The 24,873-nt window shown below is 39.7% G+C and overlaps 1 protein-coding gene across 3 annotated transcripts in view; it reads right to left on the reverse strand.

The window, feature by feature from the left end:
- Positions 1-213: 213 nt before the first annotated feature.
- The window catches only part of aqr (aquarius intron-binding spliceosomal factor), a 66,461-nt gene continuing 41,801 nt past the window's right edge, over positions 214-24,873 (reverse strand). The window contains exons 30-36 of one of the 3 annotated variants that reach the window (XM_037541916.1): positions 22,881-23,068; positions 22,528-22,699; positions 14,786-14,956; positions 7,008-7,093; positions 4,444-4,609; positions 2,906-3,019; positions 214-740 (exon numbers count right to left, since the gene is read on the reverse strand). In XM_037541916.1, the coding sequence (XP_037397813.1) occupies positions 477-740; positions 2,906-3,019; positions 4,444-4,609; positions 7,008-7,093; positions 14,786-14,956; positions 22,528-22,699; positions 22,881-23,068 (1,161 nt within the window). In that variant the 3' untranslated portion in view covers positions 214-476. Of the gene's footprint in view, positions 744-2,905; positions 3,020-4,443; positions 4,610-7,007; positions 7,094-14,785; positions 14,957-22,527; positions 22,700-22,880; positions 23,069-24,873 lie in introns of all 3 variants that reach the window. The other 2 variants (XM_037541915.1, XM_037541914.1) reach the window with 2 other exon arrangements.

The following is a 24,873-nucleotide window of genomic DNA, read 5'->3' on the forward strand; positions in this document are numbered from 1 at the left end:
TGTGATGAAGCCAAGAGTTTAAGAGATATGGCTTATCAAGTAAGTTTAATCCAGTGATATGGTGTCATATATGTGATTAAAAACTCCTTTCTTCCCCTTTTCTTTCACCTGCATATTAACAAACTGCACTATGAATAAGCATTTTGTAAATAGAATTCCGTAGTTTTTTCCTTGGTGCGTGATGTCAGCCATACAAGATATCAGCCATACAAATTACTTTAACAACTTTTTCATTTTATTACAAAAGAGGCATCAATTGTTACAAAAGTTTTCTCACAAAAGGGAACATATGGCTCTGTAGCACTCGTTTTCTTAGCAGTTATCAGTAGAAACCAAATTGAGATTTAATTAAAAAAAAAAAAAAAAAAGTAAAAGAATCAAGACTGAATGAAAAAACAAACCCGAAAAAAACACCCATCCATTGGATGGTGCTATAGACCCTGACCAGCAAACACTGATAGGATAGGTGGTATTCTTTAGGGCTCCTCCTCACTGTCCCCACTGTCACTATCTCTGCCTGGGTGTTCTGGCATTTTAGCATGCTCCTCTGTCTGTGGCTCCTCTACTCTGGACTCCTCCTCCGTCTTCATCTGAGACTCCTCCTCCTCAACCTTATCTTCACTCTGGCCTTCCTTGCTGTCCCCAGCAGGCTGACTGTTTGCTTTCCCCTCCTCCTCTTTCATATCCACATTGGACTCCTCTGCTGGCATCACCTGGCGAGGAGGTGGCAAAAGCTGCTGCTGCTGCACGTAAACAGACATGAACAGAGAAAAAACTCATTCATTTAAAGACGTACGATATGTTGAGATGCTATCATTTTGATATTATGATGAACTGCATCATGAGACACTCTTCTAGACATACTGACAATACTTGCAATATGCTCAGAATACTGAACAACTGCATGTATCAAAAATAGGGCTGTCAAGAAAAAGTAATACATCCTGAAGCAGTGTTTTTAGTTAAAGCTAAATAGGCAAAATAAGCTTCATCATAATGTATATATTACTTTCAATAACATATTTTCATCATGTGAAGGCAACATTTACATGAAATGAACCACAGGGTTATTAGAAAAATAATGTGAACACTATAGGGGTCGACTGAGTGATCTGAGCTTTAGACAATATAGGCTGCAAAATAGTATTACAATAGTAAACATTTAAGTAATCTTTAAGATAAAGAGATAAATAACAAATGGCTTTCAATGTCAATGACATTTGTAACAAAAATGGAGCTTTAAAAAGGGGCTCAAATATTTTAAATTAAAAAACATATTCAAATACATTTACACACTTCAATATAAAACAAATATATGAGTCACGGACAGTGTTGAAAGGGCACACATCAAGAGCAGAACTTGCCTTCTCAGTATATGGATGAAAATGAGAAAACCTAGATACAGGCTAAAAACTGCATTAGCCAAATACATAGAACTGTAAATGTATTACAGTAAAATACTACAGTAAGCATCTGAGCAATCAATGCAGTAAAAATGAAAAAATTAATTTTGCTGTTCAACCAAATATGTATTTCATGTGATAACAAGCAGTAGTTGGATGTATTGAGTATATCAGATTAATTCTGTGCTGCATGATTCAATGTAAACGGCTTGTTTAGAGCGGTGGAATCTTTGGAAATAGCGAGATGCAAATGTCTGCACTTTAAACGAGCAAAAACAAATGAAAACGACCAGCAACCATGTATAACGTTTATTAATTGTACAACGACTTGTTATTTTACTCTTCCTGCTTTCTGGAAGTTTGTCTGCATAGTTGGGCTACTGGCATTCCACTGTATGAGCACATACTCTGAACGAGCTTAAACTACTACAGAACAGCGTGTCTGCTATGCACACAGAAACTGCGCTCTCACCAAGCACGTTTCGAGAGGGCTCGAGCTGCACTCACGCATCACGCTTCCACATTTCATTGCCTATTTCCAATAAAAGCTACAGTGGCTGCCACTCATCCACCGTTACAGCCCCCTCACTCTCACATGGCTAAATTCCAGTTTGCTGTTGTTTTTGTTAGTTAGCGTCTTGTCAGTTTATCCACAGTTTTCCCACAAGCACTGATCAGTACAGTCTGCTGAAATACTGATGTTACTGGTATTAGCACTGTGTTTTGTGTTATCATATTATCTACACATTAACATTTACACATCACTGATCACAAAAGAACAGATGGGGAACGATTCAAGAACAAGATGTAAACAACAATCAGTATAAAGTAACTGCATAGTACTCATTAGTAGCTGAATAGATGTCAGCACATTTTACCATTAGCCTATTTTATTGATCTGTCTTTACCAATTGAGTTTTCTCTCCTGTTTGTCTGCTCTTGCAAATGTTTGTTTGAAAAAAAGATAAGTATTCTTTTCATAGCCTTTAAAAAAATCTGACAGTACTGTTGTGCTGATGTTTTCTTCTTGTACTATGAAAACATTGTGTATAACACCACATTTTTGGCATCACCCCACTCCAGCAGAGTTGTACAAGGGGGAAAGAAACGTATGAGTGAGTGCAGACAGCACACAGACTGCTGATATTCACTGGCAGAGCATTTCGGAAGTGGAAAAACAACAACAGCTCTAAACCTTTGCCTTTTAGTCTACTGTGGGAGTTTGAGAGGAAAGGGGAGGGAGGAGCAAGAGCTCTCTACACATTACAGCACAGCAGGCCTTCATTAGCTGCAATTTATTCCTCATATAAAACGTTTCACTCATGGCTTGTTAAATTTCAGTGTGGAGAGCTAAAACAATTCTATTACATTTGACCCATTTCCAGCTCCATTAAACATTCAAGATATGAATGCATGAAGTTTCCTTTCCAAAAAGGGGCTGGTTTTAAGATGAATAACAGAGTGATCTGGTTCAGAGACAGAGAAAAGTAAAATATCCTCACCTGTCTGTACTGCTGGGTGTTCTGAATCATATGCATATACATATTATACACCAGGTTGGCCATCTCAGGCATATTCTTTATTACTTGATCAGGCTGGTCTGAGCGTGACTCCGTCTGTATGGAGAGACAGAGAGATGGTGAGTAAAGGCTTTTATTTCATTTTTTTCTTGCAGGAATAAATTTCCTAGCATTCAGTGTGAGGCATGAAATTTAACACTCTCTGTCTATCTACTGGATATGACTGTTTTAGATAAAGGATACTGAATTCACACTGTAGGAGAGGAACAGAGGAATACATCAAGGACAGTGGCTACGCATTCACTTGATCTATACAGAAAAACATACACCAATGAAATCTGTCAATCACATTATGATTTTGTGCAAGACTGAAAAATGTACATGAGTCTATACCATTTCTGATTCCGCATAACAAATCTCATAACATGGTGGCATCCATTTGGAATGGAGGCCATTAAAAAGCATTTATGGTTAAATCGATAAAACATGGATTTAGACATTTCTCTATGGGGAACTTGAAAAAATAGCATGTTTATCTTTCGAAAAGGATTTCAAATACAAAAAAGCAGTATACAGTAGTAAATATTTTAATGTGCATCAATGTCTGGTGCAGAATGTGATGGTGCCAGTGGGTCTAATGCCTAGGCGAGGGCAAGCAAGTGCAGTTGGCCAACTAGACTAGGCTAAACGAGCTGGGAGGGGATATCCTGATGGGAGAGATGAAGGGACCACACGTGTGTGCCTAAGAGGGCGATTCCCCAGGGCCTTGCCTCCTCTGCTAGAACTCACTGGGGAGAAGTGGAGCTGTTATACATGCCCCCAACTCCAAAGAGGCCAGACAGTGGCCGTCTCACACTAGCCTGAGTGCTGTTCAACAGCAGTCTGCACCTTTTGACATTTTATAAGACTGAATTGTTAAGAGTACTTTATACATGCTGCTGATGGACTTGGAAGGCTGGGTGAACAACACTGACATTTGAGTTCAGTGTGAGGGTAATTTAATTCTTGTTTAGTCTGTATGACACTGTACAAAAGAAATGAACTGCCCTTAATTAACTCTCTTTAATTTACTGCCCTTGGACAACTTGTCACTGTCCTTATTACTGTCACTCTTAATCTACACAAGTGAATGTGCACTAGTCAAAAGTTTGGACACATTTTCTTCATTTTTATAAATTTTCACATTAAAGAATAATAGGGTGGAAAACACAATGAGATACCAAACAGTGAACAAAAAGTTGAGGAAATCAAAACTCTGCCTTTAAATTCTTCAAAGTAGCCCTCCTTTGCCTTGATGCAGATTTCCACATTTGCACATTTTTAGCATGCTTTTCCAACAGCCTTGAAGTTCCACCTTTACTGACCACTTACTGGCTGCTGAAAATTACTTTTAATATCTCCTTTGGAAACTCTTGTTCAATTTAACTTCACTAGACACATATGTTTAAAAGAAATGTCAAAATTATGAAAAACAGTCCAAAAGTTTGACTAGTACTTGACGTGTGTGCATGAGAACTCACCATTGTGTAGTACTCATAAGGCCGAATATGCAGCTGCTGCGGTCGTGCAGTCAACTGGTTAAAGGCCGGTGTTAGCTCAAAGCAGTTCTGGAACAGGGAGACCCGAGCAAAGATGTAGAGCCCTAGTCTTGCTCTGGACATTGCTACCACCAAACGGCGTACATCTCTAAACATGTATGAAAAACAGCAACCAGAAGAGAGAGAGAGAGAGAGAGAGAGAGAGAGAGAGAGAGAGAGAGAGAGAGAGAGAGAGAGAGAGAGAGAGAGAGAGAGAGAGAGAGAGAGAGAGAGAGAGAGAGAGAGAGAGAGAGAGAGAGAGAGAGAGGGGGGGGGGGGGGGGGGGGGGAGCGACAGGCTGGTTAGTGTACTGAGTATCCACTGGAATTAAAGGATTTAGAAGGGTTAGTTTTTCCATGGTTGGGAATACTAGGCCTTTCCCAGAGATAAGTGCTTGTTTGATAAAAGATGTTTTACAGGCTGGTCTGTCAGTCCCTGTGGACAGCTCTATTAATGAAGCCAATCTGGTTCATTTAAAAATTCTGATAAGACGGCTGCACCTCCTCCTAAAATGAGTTCTAATTTTAACCCCTTCATCATCACATGCCAGACTCCTCTGCAAGAGCTCACTGCTCAGTTCAGTTCATGGCCTGCAACCTCTCATACAAAGATGCATGTGCTTGGTTAAGCTCATGTCCACATGCTGTCTCACACACACACACACACACACACACACACACACACACACCCTTTTACACTAATGAAACTTAATGAAGCTGCCATTAATAATTTGTCTTTTTTCTGTACAATGTAGCAGCCAAGTATTATTAGCAGTCATCATCCAATATTTGGTGTGGGGAAGCAATAAGACATTAAGGTAAATCAGGGGTGCCATTGATGGAACAAATACATGAAATGGTTGGGGGCCTCAGGGAGAAATCTGGAATCAAACTGAATTTGGCTATCCACTACTTTTGGAAATCAAGAATTGTTTCTGCTACTTCATTTATTTATATTTATTCTAATTATATTTGATTATTTTACTAGCACAAATACATTACTTGATAAGATAAATGGTTTGAGATAATATTCTTAAACAAAAGACTTTTACACAATAATGAGAGACAAGAATATCAAAGAGTATAGTTGACAAAGGATGGGATATTCTTTGAGCACTTGCAAGTGAGTGAGAGAGAGAATGTGAGAGAGATGTTTTAATAAGCAACTATAGGAATAGCTTCCATAAAAAATCAATTACAGCAATTAAAATTCCTGCTCTCCACCAATTGAGAACATACAGAGCAAGAACGTTGTCAATAAAAAGCTTTCAATGCCTTAGGCAGAATTTGTTTTCGGTGCAAAATATGTTATTTACTGGGTTTCGATGTTAGAGTGCCTGTGTCTGTAGAGGATCCACTGCAGAGCAGAGTCAGCTTCCCCTGTAGTTATTTGTATCTTTCCAGGTTATCAGCACAGTAGGAGGCAATTGCTATGGTGAAATGTAACACTAGCATTAACGCACAAGTGTACAATTTCTCAGCGTCTGTGGGCGGATGCTGCTGCCAAAGCACTTCAGCATGAATCACTGCTTTTCCAATCATTCATAGGCTGGCGAAGAAAAGGTCAGCAGATTATGAATGAAGTAGGAGCAGTGTCTACATGGGGATAACAACTTCACTGATTTACATGCCAATAGGCTCACCAAACACATGCAAGTGCCCATGAAAAATAATGCTCTGACAAATGCTGCAGTCATGCAATTCAATTGAAACAGGGCAGGAAAATGATTCTGAGGCTGGATTGAATTAGGCCATCTACCTTTATAGAAAAAGTAAAGCTGAGGGAACTGACAGTCAAGGGCAAGATGAGGGTTTTGCCGTTATATCAGTTCAGCACTTTGTTTCTGAAGATTTTTGTAGTCTTCTAGAGGGCCTCTGTGCTTTTAAGAACATTAGGCGAGTAGAGCACAGATACAAAGTCATAACTTATTCATTAGGCTAAAGCTCCATTTTCAGACTGCAGTTTCAGCTTGCTGGGCTGAGCCTCTGTCAGCACTCACAGTAAACAAGCTCGTATATATCAGAACACACAGATAATTCTACCAGAGAAAAAAATGTCAGTCTTTAGCTGCCTATTAAATATGCAGCGTATTAAACTAAGAGTCATTAGTTTTGCATAGACAACTGGAAATGAAAAGGCTTTGCATTAACTAAGCATTAACATACACCCAAATACAGACACACATACACACACAAACAGGGAATTATGAAAACAAATTAAAGCTTACAATAAAATACATTTTGAGACTTTGCTTTGATCATGAAGCCTCGTTTTGTTCGATATTTCACCACAACCAAGTACAATACATTAGCTTCACTTTGACAAAACAGCAGAGATACTATGCAGCCATATTATCCTTCTTCACTCTGAAATGAAGACTTGCGTTTAAGCTGAGCGATAGCACTTCTGTCTCTGAATGAAGTTCAGTAAGGAGAATCATAATGTTTCTGAATGGGGGGATTGTTTGACAGCACTAACACTCAGGGGTTGCCTGCAAAAGCGCTTACCTCAAGTGTCCCACAGCTTTGGTGCGGACCAGTGAGAGGATGATGTAGTCATTCTGCTGACCCTGGAACCTGTCCACTGTTGTCACCTATGAGAGAACATGACAGTGTTAAACACAGGCCACTCGCCTCCAGGCTCAGTGTGCTATACTTGCCAGCCTATATTTTTCACTCCTTAAGGAGGATTTAGTTGAACTGTTTAAGACCATATGCTATCCCAAAATTGTTAGGGTTTGCAGCTTTGGGGGTTTGTTGTTGTCGTTATCGTGCTAAAGCACGCTGACAGGGAAGAAGCTTATTAGGGTATTTACCTAGCAGCTTACCTGAGTCTTCATGATTGGCTCTCCAGCACTGTATTTTTGGTCAAGTTAGGGAAACGGATGGGACCTGCAATCTGCACGCTTAAAAGAGCTGCAAACCAGGCAGGTGAACTGATTCTCTATTCATGTAACCCTTAAAAGCTGATTAAAACCCTTAAAAGTTGATTTGAAACACTGCATACCTCAAATCTGTAGAGTGATGCTGACAGCAGAAGCTCTCACTCAAAACACACCCAGACACATACTAGCAAATACACATTTGTTTTCATAACTTGGCAAATATATGTATTGAAAAACAAACATTATATTACATGGAAATTCATTCTTCCAAAAGATATTCCCTCAGTTAGTGTTTTGATGTGTTCAACTGAGTTGAGGTCTGGTGACTGTGAAGGCTAAAGCATATGATTTATATAATTTTCATACTCATCAGACCATTCAGTGTGATCTGTGGATGGCGGCACTGTCGTCCTCAAGAGACTCCCCTCAGGGTAGAAAAGTGTCATTATAAGATAAAGGTGATCAGTAAGAAAAACATCCTATTGATTTGCAGTGACCCTTCGCTGTGGACCCAAACCACGCCAGCAAAATGTCCCTCATGACTGGAGCTGCTCAAAATGTTTATACGTGCCACAGAGCAAATAATGTTAACTGCTTAATTTTATCATGCAGTACACCTGACTGGAAGCTTCCACACTATGTTTCTCTACTCACTTATTATTCTTTTAATTGGTCACCCATTTCATCCATAGTAATAAAAAAAAAAAGATCGTCAGTTGAAAAAAAATTTAAATCTACCTTTTGTGAAAAGCACTTTACCCCATCAGGACCATTTTGCTACACCTGATAAGGTAGATTCAGCTTATATTTTCCTTTGGAATTTCCTATACTGTTAGAACACTTCTGCCCAGAAAACATCCCCCCCTCCCCTCCCCTCCCCTCCCCTCCCCACACACACACACACACACACACACACACACACACACACACACAAAACACTGAGTGAGTGGAGAGAGATAAGCCACTACAGGCTGATAAAATCAGTGTAGGTAACAGAGTGCACTGCTCTTGTCTGAACAGGCCCTGATAAAGAGAGAAATGAGGCTCTGTATTACCCCATTAAAGTGGCCCCTGACAACAAGTCAACGTCTCTAAATAAATCTCATCCTTTAACTATTCCCACACATCCGGTCCACAAAGACAAGCCACTGTTGGGCCAGTTTGGTGGACAAAGGGAGAGGACAGAGGGAGAGAGAGAAACATCTATTTACAGCTCCCCGTTGCTAAACAGAACAGGTGCAGCACCAGGAGCAACAACATGTTGTTTTACAACAGAATGAGTGAGATCTGTACATCTACACAGGCCAATTCAGTACACAGTCTCCTCCCACAAAGACAGCCTCATATGACCCCCTCTCCTGAACCAGCAGCCCTAGAGTCTGGCTCAAGCAGCCATGCTGTACCCTGGAGGCCCAGCCCTCAGAAATATGACAGGCTAAATATGCCATGCAATTTCATCCAAAATGCTTTGCCCCCCTTTTCTCCACTTGTGGGTGCAGAATGGCAGAGTGGTTTATTTTTAGGCTCCAGTTAGAGTTCTCTGCAGATTTTGCATTGCAATTTATTTGAAATTGATGGTAGGAATGGGCAATATGGCAAAAATGAGCCACATTTAAAAACTGTGATCAGAAACTACAATGACTTGTAATCAAGATTTCACATTCTACACTGCAATAAATTCAATAAAACAGTACTAATTCAGTTTCCTGGAGGCACATGCAGCTGGTCAATGTTATTTAAAGGCTGACGATATCTGCAATATGCTTAATGAAGCATGTATCACAACAACTAATGTTATCACAGTAATGATATACGGTACTGTGGAAAACTGCACAGGTCATGAAATCAGTATAGGCACACCGGTGGGCTGTGAGAGTGAGAGCGGACATAAGGGGCCTAAGGTTGAAGACCATTCAGCCTCAGCTCATACAGATCCCGCAGTACGGCTGCACAATATAGATATCATTGTGTCATGTTATACACAAGGTAGTTCCGATCTTACAATCTGATTGGCTAAGATGCAGTTTAAACCGTGCTGATGTTTTTCACACCACCACTGTAATACTCCACTGATGGGTTGGCAAGTAACAACAAACTTTATGCACACAAACATTTTGTATTTGTGCTTATACAAAATGAGAAGTTTATATATATGGATGACTTTAAGATAATAGCAGTTCAAAAACTGTCCAATGCTGGTCTGGAGTCAAAGTAGATTATATCTGTTACCAGACACCAGTAAGAAAGAAAAAAAAAAAAAAAAAAAAAAAATGCTGATACAGTTATCACAGGACCTTAAACTAGCATATCCTTTTAGAATTCTAAATAGCATTACTATTAACAGGTCTGAGGGTTCATTAAGAAGCAATGGAGACCCACACTAGCTGACAGAAAAAGGTGGAGTGCAGTCATCAGTAAATATGACTCCAGGTCAACATAGTCATAAATTATAGCCAAGTCTTAAGGAATTTCATTTTTAGTTATTAGTCCTTCTTTCCTTTTATTTTAATTTCTGCTTATTTGTATTTCAAACTACCATTACTTGGTATATATACACCATACGCCTTCCATAGCCTTTGTTTGTTTTGCTAAGGCAGGATAGGGAATTGTTATCATTGCATAGTAACAACTGATATGTTGTGGAATTTTTGGCAGAAAGTACTGTCAGTTTTAAAGCATATTCAGTATAAATTCAGGGCTTCTTTGATTTATTTTGTTCCTCTATTTTGTAAAAACTTGTATAAAAATCAACAGAATACTTGAGGTTGCATGTTGCGCGTTATGGCTGGTTCATATTTTCTACTACTGTTCTCTCTTACAGTAGAAAACAGATCTTCATAGACAAAACTATTTACGTGTTTTATTTTAACCATTTTCCTTGTGTATCTTTGAAAAGACTGATTTCTTAATGTTGAGCCCATTTTTATTGCTTGTTTTTTATTTAAAACCTTTGAATAATTGTCAAAACAATCAGTAGATTCTCTAATTACCAATAAAATTTATAGTGACAGCCCTACTTACAACATTTTACAGCCAAATTGGTGTATCACTATGACATGGATAAATATGACCAAAATATTTATTTATCGGATGACATGAATGACTTGATTCACCCAAACAACCACAGAAACTCATTTATGACGTGAGAGAATTGCTCAGGACGTTCAGAGCACTTGGAGTCAGTTTCCCAGGCAGGAATTAAGCCTAGTCCTAGACTACATTTTCCTTCACATTGAGAATCTGTATGGAGAATGCTGTCCAGGACTAGGCTTAATCCCTGTCCAGGAAACTGACCTTTAGTGACTGTACTGAGGACCTATATACTTTTTACAACTTTTGGTGACATGACTTTTCAGTCCTACTCTGCAGGAGAGTAACATCTTCATTTTGTGATGAACATTGGAGTGTTTTTTCAGTATCTCTCTGTGCGGGCTGTGTAGTGTGGTACTCCAGGTGGACTGGACAACAAGCTACTTTGTGAGAGATTGATAATACAGGCAGCTCAGTCTCATTAGCACTTTCTGCCTCTTTCAGCCTGGGACTAGGACCGGGGCAGGCGCTGCCTCTCAGCAGATGGTCACTGAAGTGAAATATTTATTGGCAGGTCTCAGGGAGCACAAACGTCTGCTCCTCTCTGCCTTTTCCTGCCTAATTTATGACATGCATACTCAAATCAGAATGTCTAATTTTTTAGCAGACTCTGGGGTACGACAGTGTAGTTGAACACGAGCAGAGCCTCATCACCACATGCTGTTCATCCATTGAGAGGGTGTGTCCTTCTTCCTGCCTCACTCCCTATTCCCTGTCTGCCCTTCATACCTGCCATACTACAGGATGTGGCCGTGTGTGTGTGTGTGTGTGTGTGTGTGTGTGTGTGTGTGTGTGTGTGTGTGCGCGCGTGTGTGCATGGCTGAGGCGGCTGTGCGTGCTAGACTGAGTTCAGAAGCAGGAAGAGAAGTCCAGAGGGAGACAGAGCAGAACTGATAAAGTCCACCCCGTCACCTTCTTCCGCTTTACTGTGAATACAAACTAGCCAGTGATTAACCACATCGCTTTTATAAAGAGTTCTATCAGCATCAGTCTAATTCAGCCTGCACCCAAATGGGAGGAGGTCAGCTATCATTTCAAATTCAGTTCCCATTAATGTGATTTTACTTTCATCAAAAGACCTCTTAACCAAGTTAAAGAGCTGGAGAGAATGAGGGAAAAATGCCTGGGAGATTTTACAATAATCATTCCTCCCTAAGGTAAAAAAGACAAAAATTAATCTCCATATTTCTTCACAAGCAGAGCAAACCTGCATATGTATGTGTGTTGCTGGTTCCCTCTGAAGCAGCATGTAGTGTGCTCACTGCTCCCCCCTCTGCTTGTGTTTGTCCACAGTCTATTAACAGTCTAGTCTGTGGAATTATGTTTGCAAGTTAGTGTCTCTCCTCTTGCCTCTAATTAGAGCGCTCACAGCAGCCTCCTGAAGTGACATTTGTTTTGTTTTAGCAGTTTTGACAAACTGTCAGCAGTGCTCTGGCCAGGCACAGGCCTGAGTGACCTTTCTGCTATTCAGCACATTCCCCCTGCTCCTTTGTCTCTCCCTACCTGTCACCTAGATGAATAAACCTTCATCTCCTGAACAGACAGGCCTAATGAAAGAGAGAGAGACCAAACCACAACAGAGATTTTATTTGATGGTCATTGTTATGACTGTATAAGTTGCTTTTGCAATGGCTTGACAATTTTGTCATGGAGCGTGGCCCAATCCCATTTCATATTTTTTACCACTACCCTTTGTTTTCAAGCGTCACCTTGCCCCTCGGAACTGAGTCACAACAGGTAGTGGTTGAAATCTTCCCCTATGAAATGGGACAACCCTCAAATAAAACAAAAAAACCTTACTTCATTAACATACTACTAGTGGTGCTCTGTAGGCGACCATGCCAGTCTGCAGTCATAGCAGAAGAGCAGTAAAGTTCAGCAAACTCACTGTTGGGCCTAAGGTAAACTTAGGGCATCTTATGCTTTCAAAGAGGGGGGATGTGAAAATGATTCATTATCACCCACTCCTAATTCTTTGGTGATGTACAGCTGAAGTCAGCTATTCACCAGCTGCTCTTTCGAATTTTCCCGTTCCACCTTAAATGGAGCAGCAGTAACATTCTGGCGCTTCAGGCATCAACACTGCTGGACTATTTAAGGTGGAATGGGAAACGTTAGCACAGTGTTAGCAATTTTTTATGCTTGTTATGAAGAAAAGGACCATAAAGCATTGAAACAACATTAAAGTAAGATAAAACAATGGTTGTTGTAATTTGTTAACAGTGAAAACACTTACATTTGTGGGCTTCTTTGGTCGCTTGTTTTTTCCCCCTCACAACACACCGTTTGGAGTGTGCCTCCAAAAAACTCAGTTAAAAGGGCGATGTAGCCCTTTATGTCAACAAAAATCGGGACACCCTAACCCTAGACATAAACGCGGAAAAAAGAGGGCTAAGGGCTAAGTAGGAGCCTGGTAGGAGCAAGGGGTGAAATGTGATTGGGCCCAAATATACATACTCACATGCAGTTCAAAAGGTTACAAGTTCAGAAACCAAAGCCTAAATACAGGAAAACCAGTAATTGCTGTAGTATTATTGGTTTATTGAGTTCAACAATTATGCAAATGTAAGTCATGTTCCTTTTGCCTCATCTGTTGCTGTTACTAACCAAATCAAAGTCAATAGGTCAATCTGTACAGTTTTTGATAGAGATCTTTGCAGACACCTTATCTAGTAGTGGGCAGTATGCTCAAACATTTTTATCATGGTGAATAATATTACTGACCGTTTCAGTGTGTGTGTGTGTGTGTGTGTGTGTGTGTGTGTGTGTGTGTGTGTGAGATATATATATATATATATATATATATATATATATATATATATATATATATATATATATATATATATATATATATATATATATATATTCATATTCATATTCAAATAAAACCATTTTGTAGACCAATAATGGTATATTTATTCTGGTATGTCCCTTCACTTTTAATAAGAACCATATTTACACACTGAAATAAAGCTGAAACATTTTATTAGGTGAAACTGTTAAACTGAAATGAACACTTGATGTCAATACTGTTTTCTAAACCTAACAAGATCTTAAAACTGGAAATTATTTGAGTTCTATCTGCAAAACCATTTATATTGGCTCATATTGGTACGCTGTGCTTGAGACACTGATCACTGATTGCAATGTAATTTGAAGCTCTAAGTGGTTCTAACAGTCCACAGAAACCCATGTGTTCTAGGCATCAATTTCAATTACAATTGGTATCTAACCAGTTTGGCTACACATATAATAATTTATATACATTAATATTTTTGCACCTACTGTTTGCAATTTTCTGGACCAAAATTGTGACTCCAATTAAAATTGTGATTATTTCTATGAATGAAAGTCCAGACACCATTTATTTTTGAGCCAGGAAGGCCTAGCACATACATTTTTTCTGGCTTTAGGCTCCAGCACTGAACATAATGTGCCAGATGGCCAGTTACTTTTGGTCATGTTATCAAGTATGCATCATTTGGGTCTGTCCTGTGGGACAATTCACAAGCTCCATGTTATAAGCCAAAAAATTCCTCACTTTAAACATGTAGGCTATAATTAAAATTGCAGCGCTTTTGATTTGAAAAAAAGAAAGATGAGAGATGGGCGTTTTAAATAAAATAAAATAAAATAATATTAGGTGTTAACTGTGATCTCTCTTTAATTTAGCCTGCTTTCAAATTTTGCTTGTATCTACACAGTTTGTCTGAAGCAGAAAGGCCAGAGCAATAATTTCTAAAGGAAACCCAGAAGACAAAGGACTTTAGCTTTAGGGCTGACTTATGACTTGTGTTTTAGTATGCCAGGCAGCTAGTTAAATATGCTCTTGCAATGTTTGCCTTTGTTAACATTAATAGGTCTATATCCTAGCAACAACAAGTTGTGTCCATACCACTCGACCTGGACAGAGAGCAGAGTCTATGTATTCAACAAGACTTGCTCTATCTGAATAGCCCCTATGAAGACTGGAGTAATGCTTTCTCCTAAGTGTAATTAAGAGCACATGGCAATGTGATATTGGACAGAGGCCTCTCCCTGTAGCTGCCCTGCCTCAACATTACCCCACCCCCTTCCTCCCCTCCTCTTGCCTGTCTCTCTCTCACACACACACACAATCTAATTCAGACAGATATGTAGGCAAATGCCAAAGTCTGTGCTCTGTGTAACTCAATAAACTCAGTCATAGGGAAAAAAACAGATTCAGGCCTACACTTGTATCAGCTAAAGAAATCAAGACCTAAAATGCATGGTTCATGCATGTCACAACCATGTCAAGGAGTGAAAAGTAGTGGTAGAGCTTGTGCTTACTTTGTTGGGCTGGCTGAAGAATGGGTTGTTGGCGCAGCGCTGATGGATGACATCTCGTATTAAGTGCTTCTGGCCATTATAGGTGGTGAGGATGCTGATCCGCTCTGCTGGGTAACCCAGCAGCCTCATGTACATGTACAGGGCCACGGAGTATTCAGCTTCAGCCAGGTTCTACACAAACACACAGCAAAGAAACAGCAGGTCATATGCCATCCTGAGTCTGTATTATTCATTAGCAAGTTGACATTAAAAAGAAACAGCACAACCATACAATTCTACAAATGTGACAAACTCGCAAACCTAGTGAACTTTGAATCAAAAGGAATACAAGTCAAGGGGAGGGGGGGGGGGGGTGGTGGTAAAGAAGTCAATTTAGTCACATGCCTTAATGTCAAGATACAGTACATTTTGTCTTTATTCAGCTTAAAATTGATGCCTTTTTATTTTTCTCTGGCCCTTTATCCCAGACAAACACACCCAAACTGAGGTATCTAGACAGCCAGGTCCTTATTAAATTGTAGTTTGTTGTCCTCCACATGTGACCAGATGCTTCTGTCATTTGAGCAATCCATTCTCCATTGTTATGGTGATTAAATAAAACGTTACTAGTTATTTGGCTGCAGTAAGATATTCAGGGTTCTCTTAGCTTCACTATATTGCCAAAAGTATTCTCTGGTCTGCCTTCACACACGTATGAAATTGAGTCACATCCCATTCTTAATCCATAGGGTTTAATATGATGTTAACCCACCCTTTGCAGCTATAACAGCTTCAACTCTTCTCAGTCAGATACTGATTTTGGATAAGGATAAGGCCTGGCTCGCTGTCTCCCAGAGAATCCCAAAGGTGTTCTATTGAGGTCAGGACTCTGTGCAGGCCAGTCAAGTTCTTCCACACCAAACTTGCTCACCCATGTCTTTATGGGCCTTACTTTGTGCACTGGTGTGCAGCCATGTTGGAACAGGAAGGAGCCACCCCCAAACTGTTCGCACAAAGTTGGGAGCATGAAATTGTCCAATATCTCTTGGTCTGCTGAAGCATTAAGAGTTCCTTTCACTGGAACTAAGGGGCCGAGCCCAACTCCTGAAGCAAAACCCCACACCATAATCCCCCCTCCACCAAACTTTACACTCAGCACAACACAGTAAGACAAGTACCGCTCTCCTGACAACTAACAAACCCAGACTCGTCCATCATTTGCAGACAGAGAAGCGTGACTCATCACTCCAGCAGAGTCTCCACTGCTCTAGAGTCCAGTGGCGGTGCTTTACACCACTGCATTTGACACTTTGCATTGTGCTTGGTGATGTAAGGCTTGGATGCAGGCCATGGAAATCCATTCCACAAAGCTCTCTTTACACTGTTCTTAAGCTAATCTGAAGGCTACATGAAATTTGGAGGTCTGAAGCATCCGCTGACCCCACTTCATCATTTTACATGGCCTACTACTAGAGTTACTGTCGTTACCAATCGCTTCCACTTTGTTATAATACCACTGTCATTTGACTTTGAAATATTTAGTAGTGAGGAAATTTCACAACTGGACTTTTTGGACACGTGGCATCCTATAACGGTACCATGCTGGAATTCACTGAGATGACAGCGATTCATTCTTTCACAAATGTTTGTAGAAAAAATTCAGCTAAAAAAGAAATTCAAATTAAAACAATAAAATGTAAATGCAAATCTTTTTGCCATTTCTTTTTCCAAACATCTGCCCAAATATCCTGCCAAAATTGAAGATGAAATATCTACATTTGCAATTTCATTTTTCACATGAGCACGAGTCATAATAAAATACATTTAAAGCTGAGCTGCTATTTGTCATTTAATTTTAGCCATTATTCTGCCGTTTCATGGCCATATTTAAAATGAAAAAACTAATAGAGAAAACAAAATCCAAGCTTCACTTTGGCTATCCTTCAAGAAATGCAGAATGTCAAAATTATGAGTCAAAACTAACTTCATAGCAATCGCTGCTCATCTGACAAAGTTAAAATGAAAATGCAAAATTGATAAATTAGCAGCAAAGTGACAGTTTGCCATTCAGTTTTCGAACATGACCACAATCATGGCTTACATCTCACCATCAGACCAAACGGCCTCAGAAAAAACTGTAAAATTTTATAATGGAATTTATATCAAGATACACAATACTTTTCTAAGTTATACGAACCAGTACATGCTCGACCTGGCTTGCTTTCGGTCTGATACCTTTTCTCTGAGGCCTTTTGGTCTGGCTGCGTCTGATTAGTGCTAATTAACACATATTTGCATGTTGGTCAGTTTGAAAATTAAAAAGAAAAGTCAAAATGTAAATCTCCAGCAGGTGGCGTCGATGTTTGCATTTGCTTTTTCATTCTGACACAAAGTGCGTCAGAAGTACTGAATGACAAACTGTCACTTTGCTGTTGATTTATCCATTTTGCATTTTCATCTTAATTTTGTCAGATATGCAGCCAATTGCTATGAAAAATATAAGAACGTAAACATTGCATTTTGATTTTAGTTGAGACACATATTCTGCATCTTATGAAGAAAAGCCAAAGCGAAGCTTGGATTTTCCTTTCTCTATTAGCTTTTTCATTTTAGATATAGCCATGAAACAACAGAATGACTAAAATTAAATAATACCTGAAATAAATAATGTTTAAAAAATGTTTTGAATTTATTTTAATTTTTTGTCACAAATGACTCATGCTCAGGTGAAAAATTTAATTGCAAATGTAGACATTTCATTAATTTTCAATTTTGGCAGAATATTTGAGCAGATCTCTGTAAAAGAAATGGCAAAAAGAGGTTTGCACTTAATTTCTTTTTTTTTGCTGGATTTGCCTCCCATACTGTGGCACCACTGTGGAATCTAAGTAGATATCTTGGAACAGATGTAGCAAATATCAGATTTTTTTGTTTTAGCTGGAGTTTCCCTTTAAAGCTTAAAAACATAACTGTGTACAATATAATACAAATTGTTGTATTTGTGAAAAATAAAATTTTCAGTGTTAATCTGAATTTTTTCCTGTCCACCAGCTCTGGTCTAAGAGTATAATCTCATAAGCCAATTTAAACCCAGCTACAGCCTCTGAAGCCATTACAAGAACCAATACAATACATCAATGGAAATGGTGTATGGGTGAAATCATGTGGGTATGAGTGCATGTATTCATGTGCAAATGTGTGAGAAAATAGTTAGACTTTTCTAAAGCTCACCGACCTGCCACTGAACCAAGTACAGAAACATAGATTTCATTCCCCATTGACAAACAAAAAGAATGATAAACCATCCTAAAAAGTACAAGTGTTTTCTCAATGGTGGAGAATCTCTTTCTTTCTTTCTTTCTCTGTCAGATATCGTCTTCCTCTTGGTACAGTAATCAGGCCTCTCAACAGCAAACAGTTCCTAACAGAAGACTCATAGTATAAGAATAGATTCTCAGCATACCAAGCACTATTTAAATGAAGAAAGCGCTGCTACTACTTTTGAGGAAACAAAAAACAGCTTCAGTGTTCCCAAATGCCAGGTGGTACAGTGCCGAATCTTGGGCACACTTACAAGGGCTCCATCTTTCAAGATGATTCAAAAGAAATGGGGAGGATCTAAAAACTTCTCATATTAACACACTTCAAGTTTACCTACTTTACATAATTCAGTATATAACAAAAATGTCCAATGAAACTGTAATAGATGCATGACAGGTTCTGCTGGAGAATACACTTATTTGTTCTATCAATGTCCGTGTCTTTCTGGAACTACTTAGTATAAACACTGTCTAAATTTTGAGATTCCTTTAGGAGATCAGAACTATGGTTGAATTATTTCCCAAGTTTTCATCAAAAAGGGTTTTAATAGTAGCATGAAAAACTGGTCTGTACCTGATACCCAGTTATCCTATGCTCAGCATTACATTAAATATTCTTCTTCTGGAGTGGACCACGGCCAAAGATAAAGGTAGCAACAGTTTTAGTATTATTTGTGATTTACACTGACTATATATATATATATATATATATATATATATATATATATATATATATATATATATATATATATATATATATATATATATCACCTGTCCAGGGTGTATCCTACCTTTTGCCCAATGACAGCTGGTATAGGCTCCAGCACCCCCCGCCCCCCCACCCCCCCCCCCCACGACCCAGAAGGAGAAGCGCTTAGAAGAAGACTGACTTTATATCAGTTCATTCTAAAAGCATACAAGTTAAAGGCAACAGCTGTGGACTGCTTTTTTGGAAAGATTTTGTCGTCATTTTAGATTTAACCTTTTGCTTTTGTGGAGATTTCAATTTCTTTTGTGCTACTTTTGACTATTTTCAGCTAAAAAAATTGTTGGCCAATATTTTGGTGCGTCCCTAATCCTAAAGTTTCGATTGTGTACCTTAAATTAGTTTTAAAGGTAGACCACATCAGTATCAAAGTTAAAATGAAAATGTAATATGCAAAATGGCAAAACAATCCTAAGTTTGAATTGAAATTTGCAGGCTTAGGCTCAAAATGAAAATTCAAATTCCGATTTAGAATGCTTTGTGAGTAGTAGCTCTTTCATGATGAACACTACTAAAACATAACATAGCAACTACAGAAGCTTGACAAAATAAGCAGTATTACAGTCTGGTTTAAAAATGACTCATGATGCCTTTGTCACACCTCCTGCCTCCAACAGAACTACTCACAGTCTCCTGCCCTGTACATGCCATACGACCATCTCACAGATGCCAATGGCATTCATTATTAGAACCACACTAACGCTATGGAGAACAATTCGTTGACCCAGGTTTTTTGTCATAATGTGACAGATTACAGAAAACACAAGATGCCCTTTGGCCTAGTTGGCGTTTACACTAGGTGGAAATGAAAGGGCAGCATTAGCATGTTTCATGAATTTCTCCGAGCCTTACACTGGGATTCTTTATATTGTTAGACAATACTGCAAGGTCAAAGGTGCACACTTTATTAATGGGCAAGAAAAAGTGCACTGGTCACAGTGACTGCTGAGAGGGCGGACCAAATGTGTGTCCACTTAAGCATTACAGACATTTTACCTTTATGCACTTGCAGTTTTCACTCACTGCCACTCCCATACCCTCTTACACTCATACTTGCACATAAAGCACACTCATGATGCTAACAGGAAAGCAGTCAATCTTCCAGGGGAACTCTCCACATCGCCTTCTTTTTCACATCTTCATACAAATGTGATCTAATGTGCTGCAACTAAAGAGACACTAGTAACCATAGCAACAGCACAGCCCCAAACCACAGCCTCAGTATGAGTGCAGTGGCTGTGGACAGGCATGTTGCTGATAGTGAAGAAACAAAGAACGACAGAGATAATCTAGGAGTATCACTTTTTTCTCAGGGGAAGAAGGTTTAATTTGAAGCATTAATTACTAAACAGTGCATTCTGTAGATGGAGACCTGAACACAAACGCAAACCAATTCAAAGTGGCAAAAACCTCACACGCACAATGGCTATATTCTTAGTAATAGCACCCACTCTAATAACATCAGTCTTTAACAACCCTGTAACTAAGCGCTCTCACCAATTATCAGCCAGAGAGAAAATCGATCCTTCGCATTGGGTTTGGTTAAATGGAGTCAAAACCCCTGTCTAAACTGTGACATTAGGAGAGAGGGGCAGTTCTTCATATCAACAGATGTAGTGCTGAACCTAGAGCCACTTAAGGTGAGCAAGGTGGAATATTAGTGTAAATGTACTTTGACTAATGAAGCAAAACTAATGAGCATGGGAATAGCTGCTGGATAGTTAGGAATAAACTGCCGTGGCAGCAGTCCTCGGAGGCCTACATGGCTGCTGATGAACGTTTGTTCAGCTGCTGCAGGAATTGACAGTACAAACAGTGGCTCTTTATTATCCTCAAGTGAGCAGTTCTTCCTGATATTACAGCTTTATGTGTGCGTGAAGGCAACTCCTACCAAATGCCTGAAAACTGCATCAAGCAAATGTAACAAGACTCATGTGATGCTCATGCCACATGATGACTAAAGCACATGGCCACTCACCACTTAAGAACAATGAGACCTTTCAGCATATACACAGACAGACACAGAGTTCTAATGGAAGCAAACTGGGTGACAGCCAATATCCAATATTTTATGCACATGCACTTACTAAGCACTTTATTAGGAACACTGGGAAGAGCCACCCTTTGCTCTCAAAACAGCCCCAATTCCTAGTGTTATGGATGTTGAAAACTTTCAAGTCAATGATGACATGAGAGCATCATGTAATTTCTGCAGATTTTTAGGGTGCGAATCTGTGGTTCTACCACAACCCAACAATGTTCTACTGGGTTCAGAATCGGTGATTATTAACATTGCCATGTTAATGTAACCATTTTGAGACAACTGTTGCTTTGTGACATGGTGAATTATCATGCAGGAAATAGAAGACAATTAATAGACAATAGAAGATGGCTAAATTGTGGCCATTCAGGGATGCACATGGCCAGTAACAATACTTAAAAAGGCTGCGACATTCAAATGATGGTTGATTGGTATTAGTGGGCCCCAAGTGTGCCAAGAAAGCATTCCTCACACGATTACTCCACGTCCACCAGCCTGGACTGTTGACACAAGGCAGGTTGAGTCCATGGATTCATTCTGTTGGTGCCAAATGCTAACCTTACCACCTGTGTGCATCAGCAAAAACTGAGAATCATTCTTCCAGGCTGCATTTCTCCAGTCCTTAACCGTCCAGTTTTGGTGAGCCTTTGGTACTGAAACCTCAGCTTTCTGTTTGTGGCTGACAGAAGTGGAGTGCAGTCAAAATCATTTTTTCCCCCATTCTGATAGTTGATGAATATTATCTGAAGCTGCTGGCCCAAACCTACATGTTTCTATGCACTGTACTACTGCCACACAACTGGCTAATCAGAAAATTATATAAATAAGTAGGTGTACAAGTGTTCCTAATAAAGTGCTCGTTGAGTATCTGTCGGTGCTGATATCAATGTCAATAGATAACCATTTCTAATTCTGCTTTACTGTAGTAAAATAAATAAGTCACCTACCGGTTTGAAATACTGGACTCATCTAAACTGTCTAAGGAGAATGTTTTTCTGAGCAAGTATCTGCCAATACATTTTTTGACAAAGCACAAATAAGGAGTGCTTAAAATGTGGCTCACTTTAAAACAGTAATATTTCCATTTCCATTTTATTAACATTCAATATCATAAAAGTGCAATATTTGCAACCAAAGCTGTACTTTATAATGTACCCATCTAAAGCTCTAACCACAAGCTAACATAGCTTTGATACAACAAAATCAATACATCATGATATGCTCTATTATTACATGCCTAATACTTGAGCCATTCTGACCAAACATATTGTCACTGATATATTAAGGGACTTTAGAAATGTCCACTTTAACGCATTAAAACTGGCACAGAGGTTGAAGCATGTCCATTTTACATTTACTAAAACATTTCGGTGTGTAAAGTTGGAGCTTAAACAAGTCCCAATGTGTTTTCTTAGAGCATGTATACACATTCAAAACAGAATTTACTCTGCTAATATCTTATTATTGATTTGTTTTATCAGAGTAATGACGAAAGGTTTTTGTTTTTGTTACATCATGTTCTTTACACATCAAAAAAACCTGTGGAAACAGGATTTTTGTATCATATTACTCAAAGAGAAGAGGAGATTAAGGCATTAAAAGATTAAACAGATATCAATGATGGGCCCACACTGACCTGGTAGAAGTAGGGGTTGGGTTCAGATTCGCCAACACCATTGAAGTCCTCCACATTGATGAGCTGAAAGTCATAGGTCAGGCCTGGATTGGGTGACTGGAACTCAGGCTGACTCTGCACATGAGGTAGATTCCCCAACTGCTTGTATCGCCAGTTATACAGATTGCACAGACTGCAACACACAGCACAAGGCTACTGAGTTAGGCCTCGTTATCATTTAATTTTGTCACAGGGAGCTTCAGAAATGAAAGTAATAAATAAAGGCCACACACATTAAATATAATAAAATCTGCAGCCATCAGCAGGGACATAGTAAATCATAAAAAGGCAATTTTATTGATGAACATCCACACCTGGCTCGAGCTCTACCCTGAGCATCCAGATCCACAGTAGGAACACCCAAACGCACAAAGCGGGTGAAGAGAGACTGCTCCATATTGGAGTATTTCTGGAAAGCCATGTTTTTGATGACTGGAGGTAGCTGGTGGTGATCACCAATCATGATCCAGCGTTTCAGCCGACTGTAGCCATCCTCTGGGTTCTGTCACAAGGAAGACAGGGAGAAGTGCAATGTCAAACTACTGTTTGAAGGCTTTTAGACCATATTACCATTATTAGGCCAGATGCATCTGTTACAATGTGTTTAGAAAGGGTTAAATAAGGGTTAAATTTTTCATTGTAAATGTTAACGTTACTGTACTAAAACTACATTGCAGCATTCACTTCAGGTGAATGATGGAGGTGCAATAGAGAACACAACACAAGCATGACAGTGTTGCATTTTAAATATCATGTACCAGTCTAGTACACTTAAACCAGCCATTAGGGGTGTAATTTGTGTACTTCTGGGGCTGGTCCCAAGCCCGGATAAATGGTGAGGGTTGCGTCAGGAAGGGCATCTGGCGTAAAACTTGTGCCAAAACTATCATGCGGATCACAAATATTATTGCCATACCGGATCGGCCGAGGCCTGGGTTAACAATGACCGCCTCCGGTGCTGTTGACCAGCAGGGTGCCGGTGGAAATTGGACTACTGTAGGTCAAAGACCATCAAAGAGGAGAACAGGAAGGCGGGTTAGAAGGCAGCGAGAGAGAAGGAAAGGCAGGAGTGTGGAGGTTAGAGTAGGGACTCTGCACATAGGGACAATGACTGGTAAAGGCAGAGAGCTTACAGACATGATGGAGAGAAGGAAGGTAGATATTCTGTGGGTCCAGGAGACAAGATGGAAAGGAAGCAAAGCCAGGAACATTGGAGGTGGATTCAAACTGTTCTATCATGGTGTAGAGAGGAAGAGAAATGGAATAGGGATAATCCTAAAGGAACAGCTTGTGAAAAGTGTTCTGGATGTAAAGAGAGTGTCAGACAGGATCATGAGCCTGAAGTTGGAGGTTGATGGTGTAATTTTGAATGTGGTCAGTTCATATGCACCACAGGTTGGTTGTCAGTTAGAGGAGAAAGAGGAATTTTGGAGTAAGATGGATGAAGTGGTAGATGGTGTCCCTAGAGAGGAGAGATTGGTGATTGGTGCAGACTTCAATGGACATGTTGGTGAAGGGAACAGAGGGGATGAAGAGGTGCTGGGTATGTATGGTGTGAAAGACAGAAATGCGGAAGGTCAGATGGTTGTAGATTTTGCAAAGAGAATGGAAATTGCTGTAGTGAACACGTATTTTCAGAAGAGGGAAAAACACAGGGTGACATACAAGAGTGGAGGGAGGTGCACACAGGTGGATAATATCCTTAGCAGGAGATGCCACCTAAAGGAGATTGGAGATTGTAAAGTGGTGCCAGGGGAAAGTGTAGCAAGGCAGCATAGGGTGGTTGTCTGTAGAATGAGATTAGAAACAAAGAAGAGGAAGAGAGTGAAGACAGAGCAAAAGATTAGATGGTGGAAGCTGAAGGAGGATGGTTGCAGGAAACTACAGCTAAGGTGGTGAGAGAAACTGGCAAGAATGTGTTGGGTGTTTCGTCTGGTCAGAGGAAAGAAGACAAGGAAAGTTGGTGGTCAAATGAGGAAGTCCAGGAGAGTATTCAGAAGAAGAAGGCAGCTAAGAAAAAGTGGGATAACCAGAGAGATGAAGGAAGTAGGCAGGAGTACTGTGAGGCTAGTCGCATAGCGAAAAGAATGGTGAATAGCAAAGGCAAAGGCTCAGGCCTATGATGAGCTGTATGAGAGGCTGGACAGTAAAGAAGGAGTATAGGACTTGTATCGTTTGGCTAAACAGAGAGATAGAGCTGGAAAGGATGTACAGCAGGTTAGGCTGATAAAGGATATAGAGGGCAATGTACTAGTGAGTGAACAGAGAGTGTTGAGTAGATGGAAGGAGTACTTTGAAGAACTAATG

This window comes from Pygocentrus nattereri, chromosome 10, assembly GCF_015220715.1.
Source record: "Pygocentrus nattereri isolate fPygNat1 chromosome 10, fPygNat1.pri, whole genome shotgun sequence".
In the NCBI taxonomy this organism is placed as follows: domain Eukaryota; kingdom Metazoa; phylum Chordata; class Actinopteri; order Characiformes; family Serrasalmidae; genus Pygocentrus; species Pygocentrus nattereri.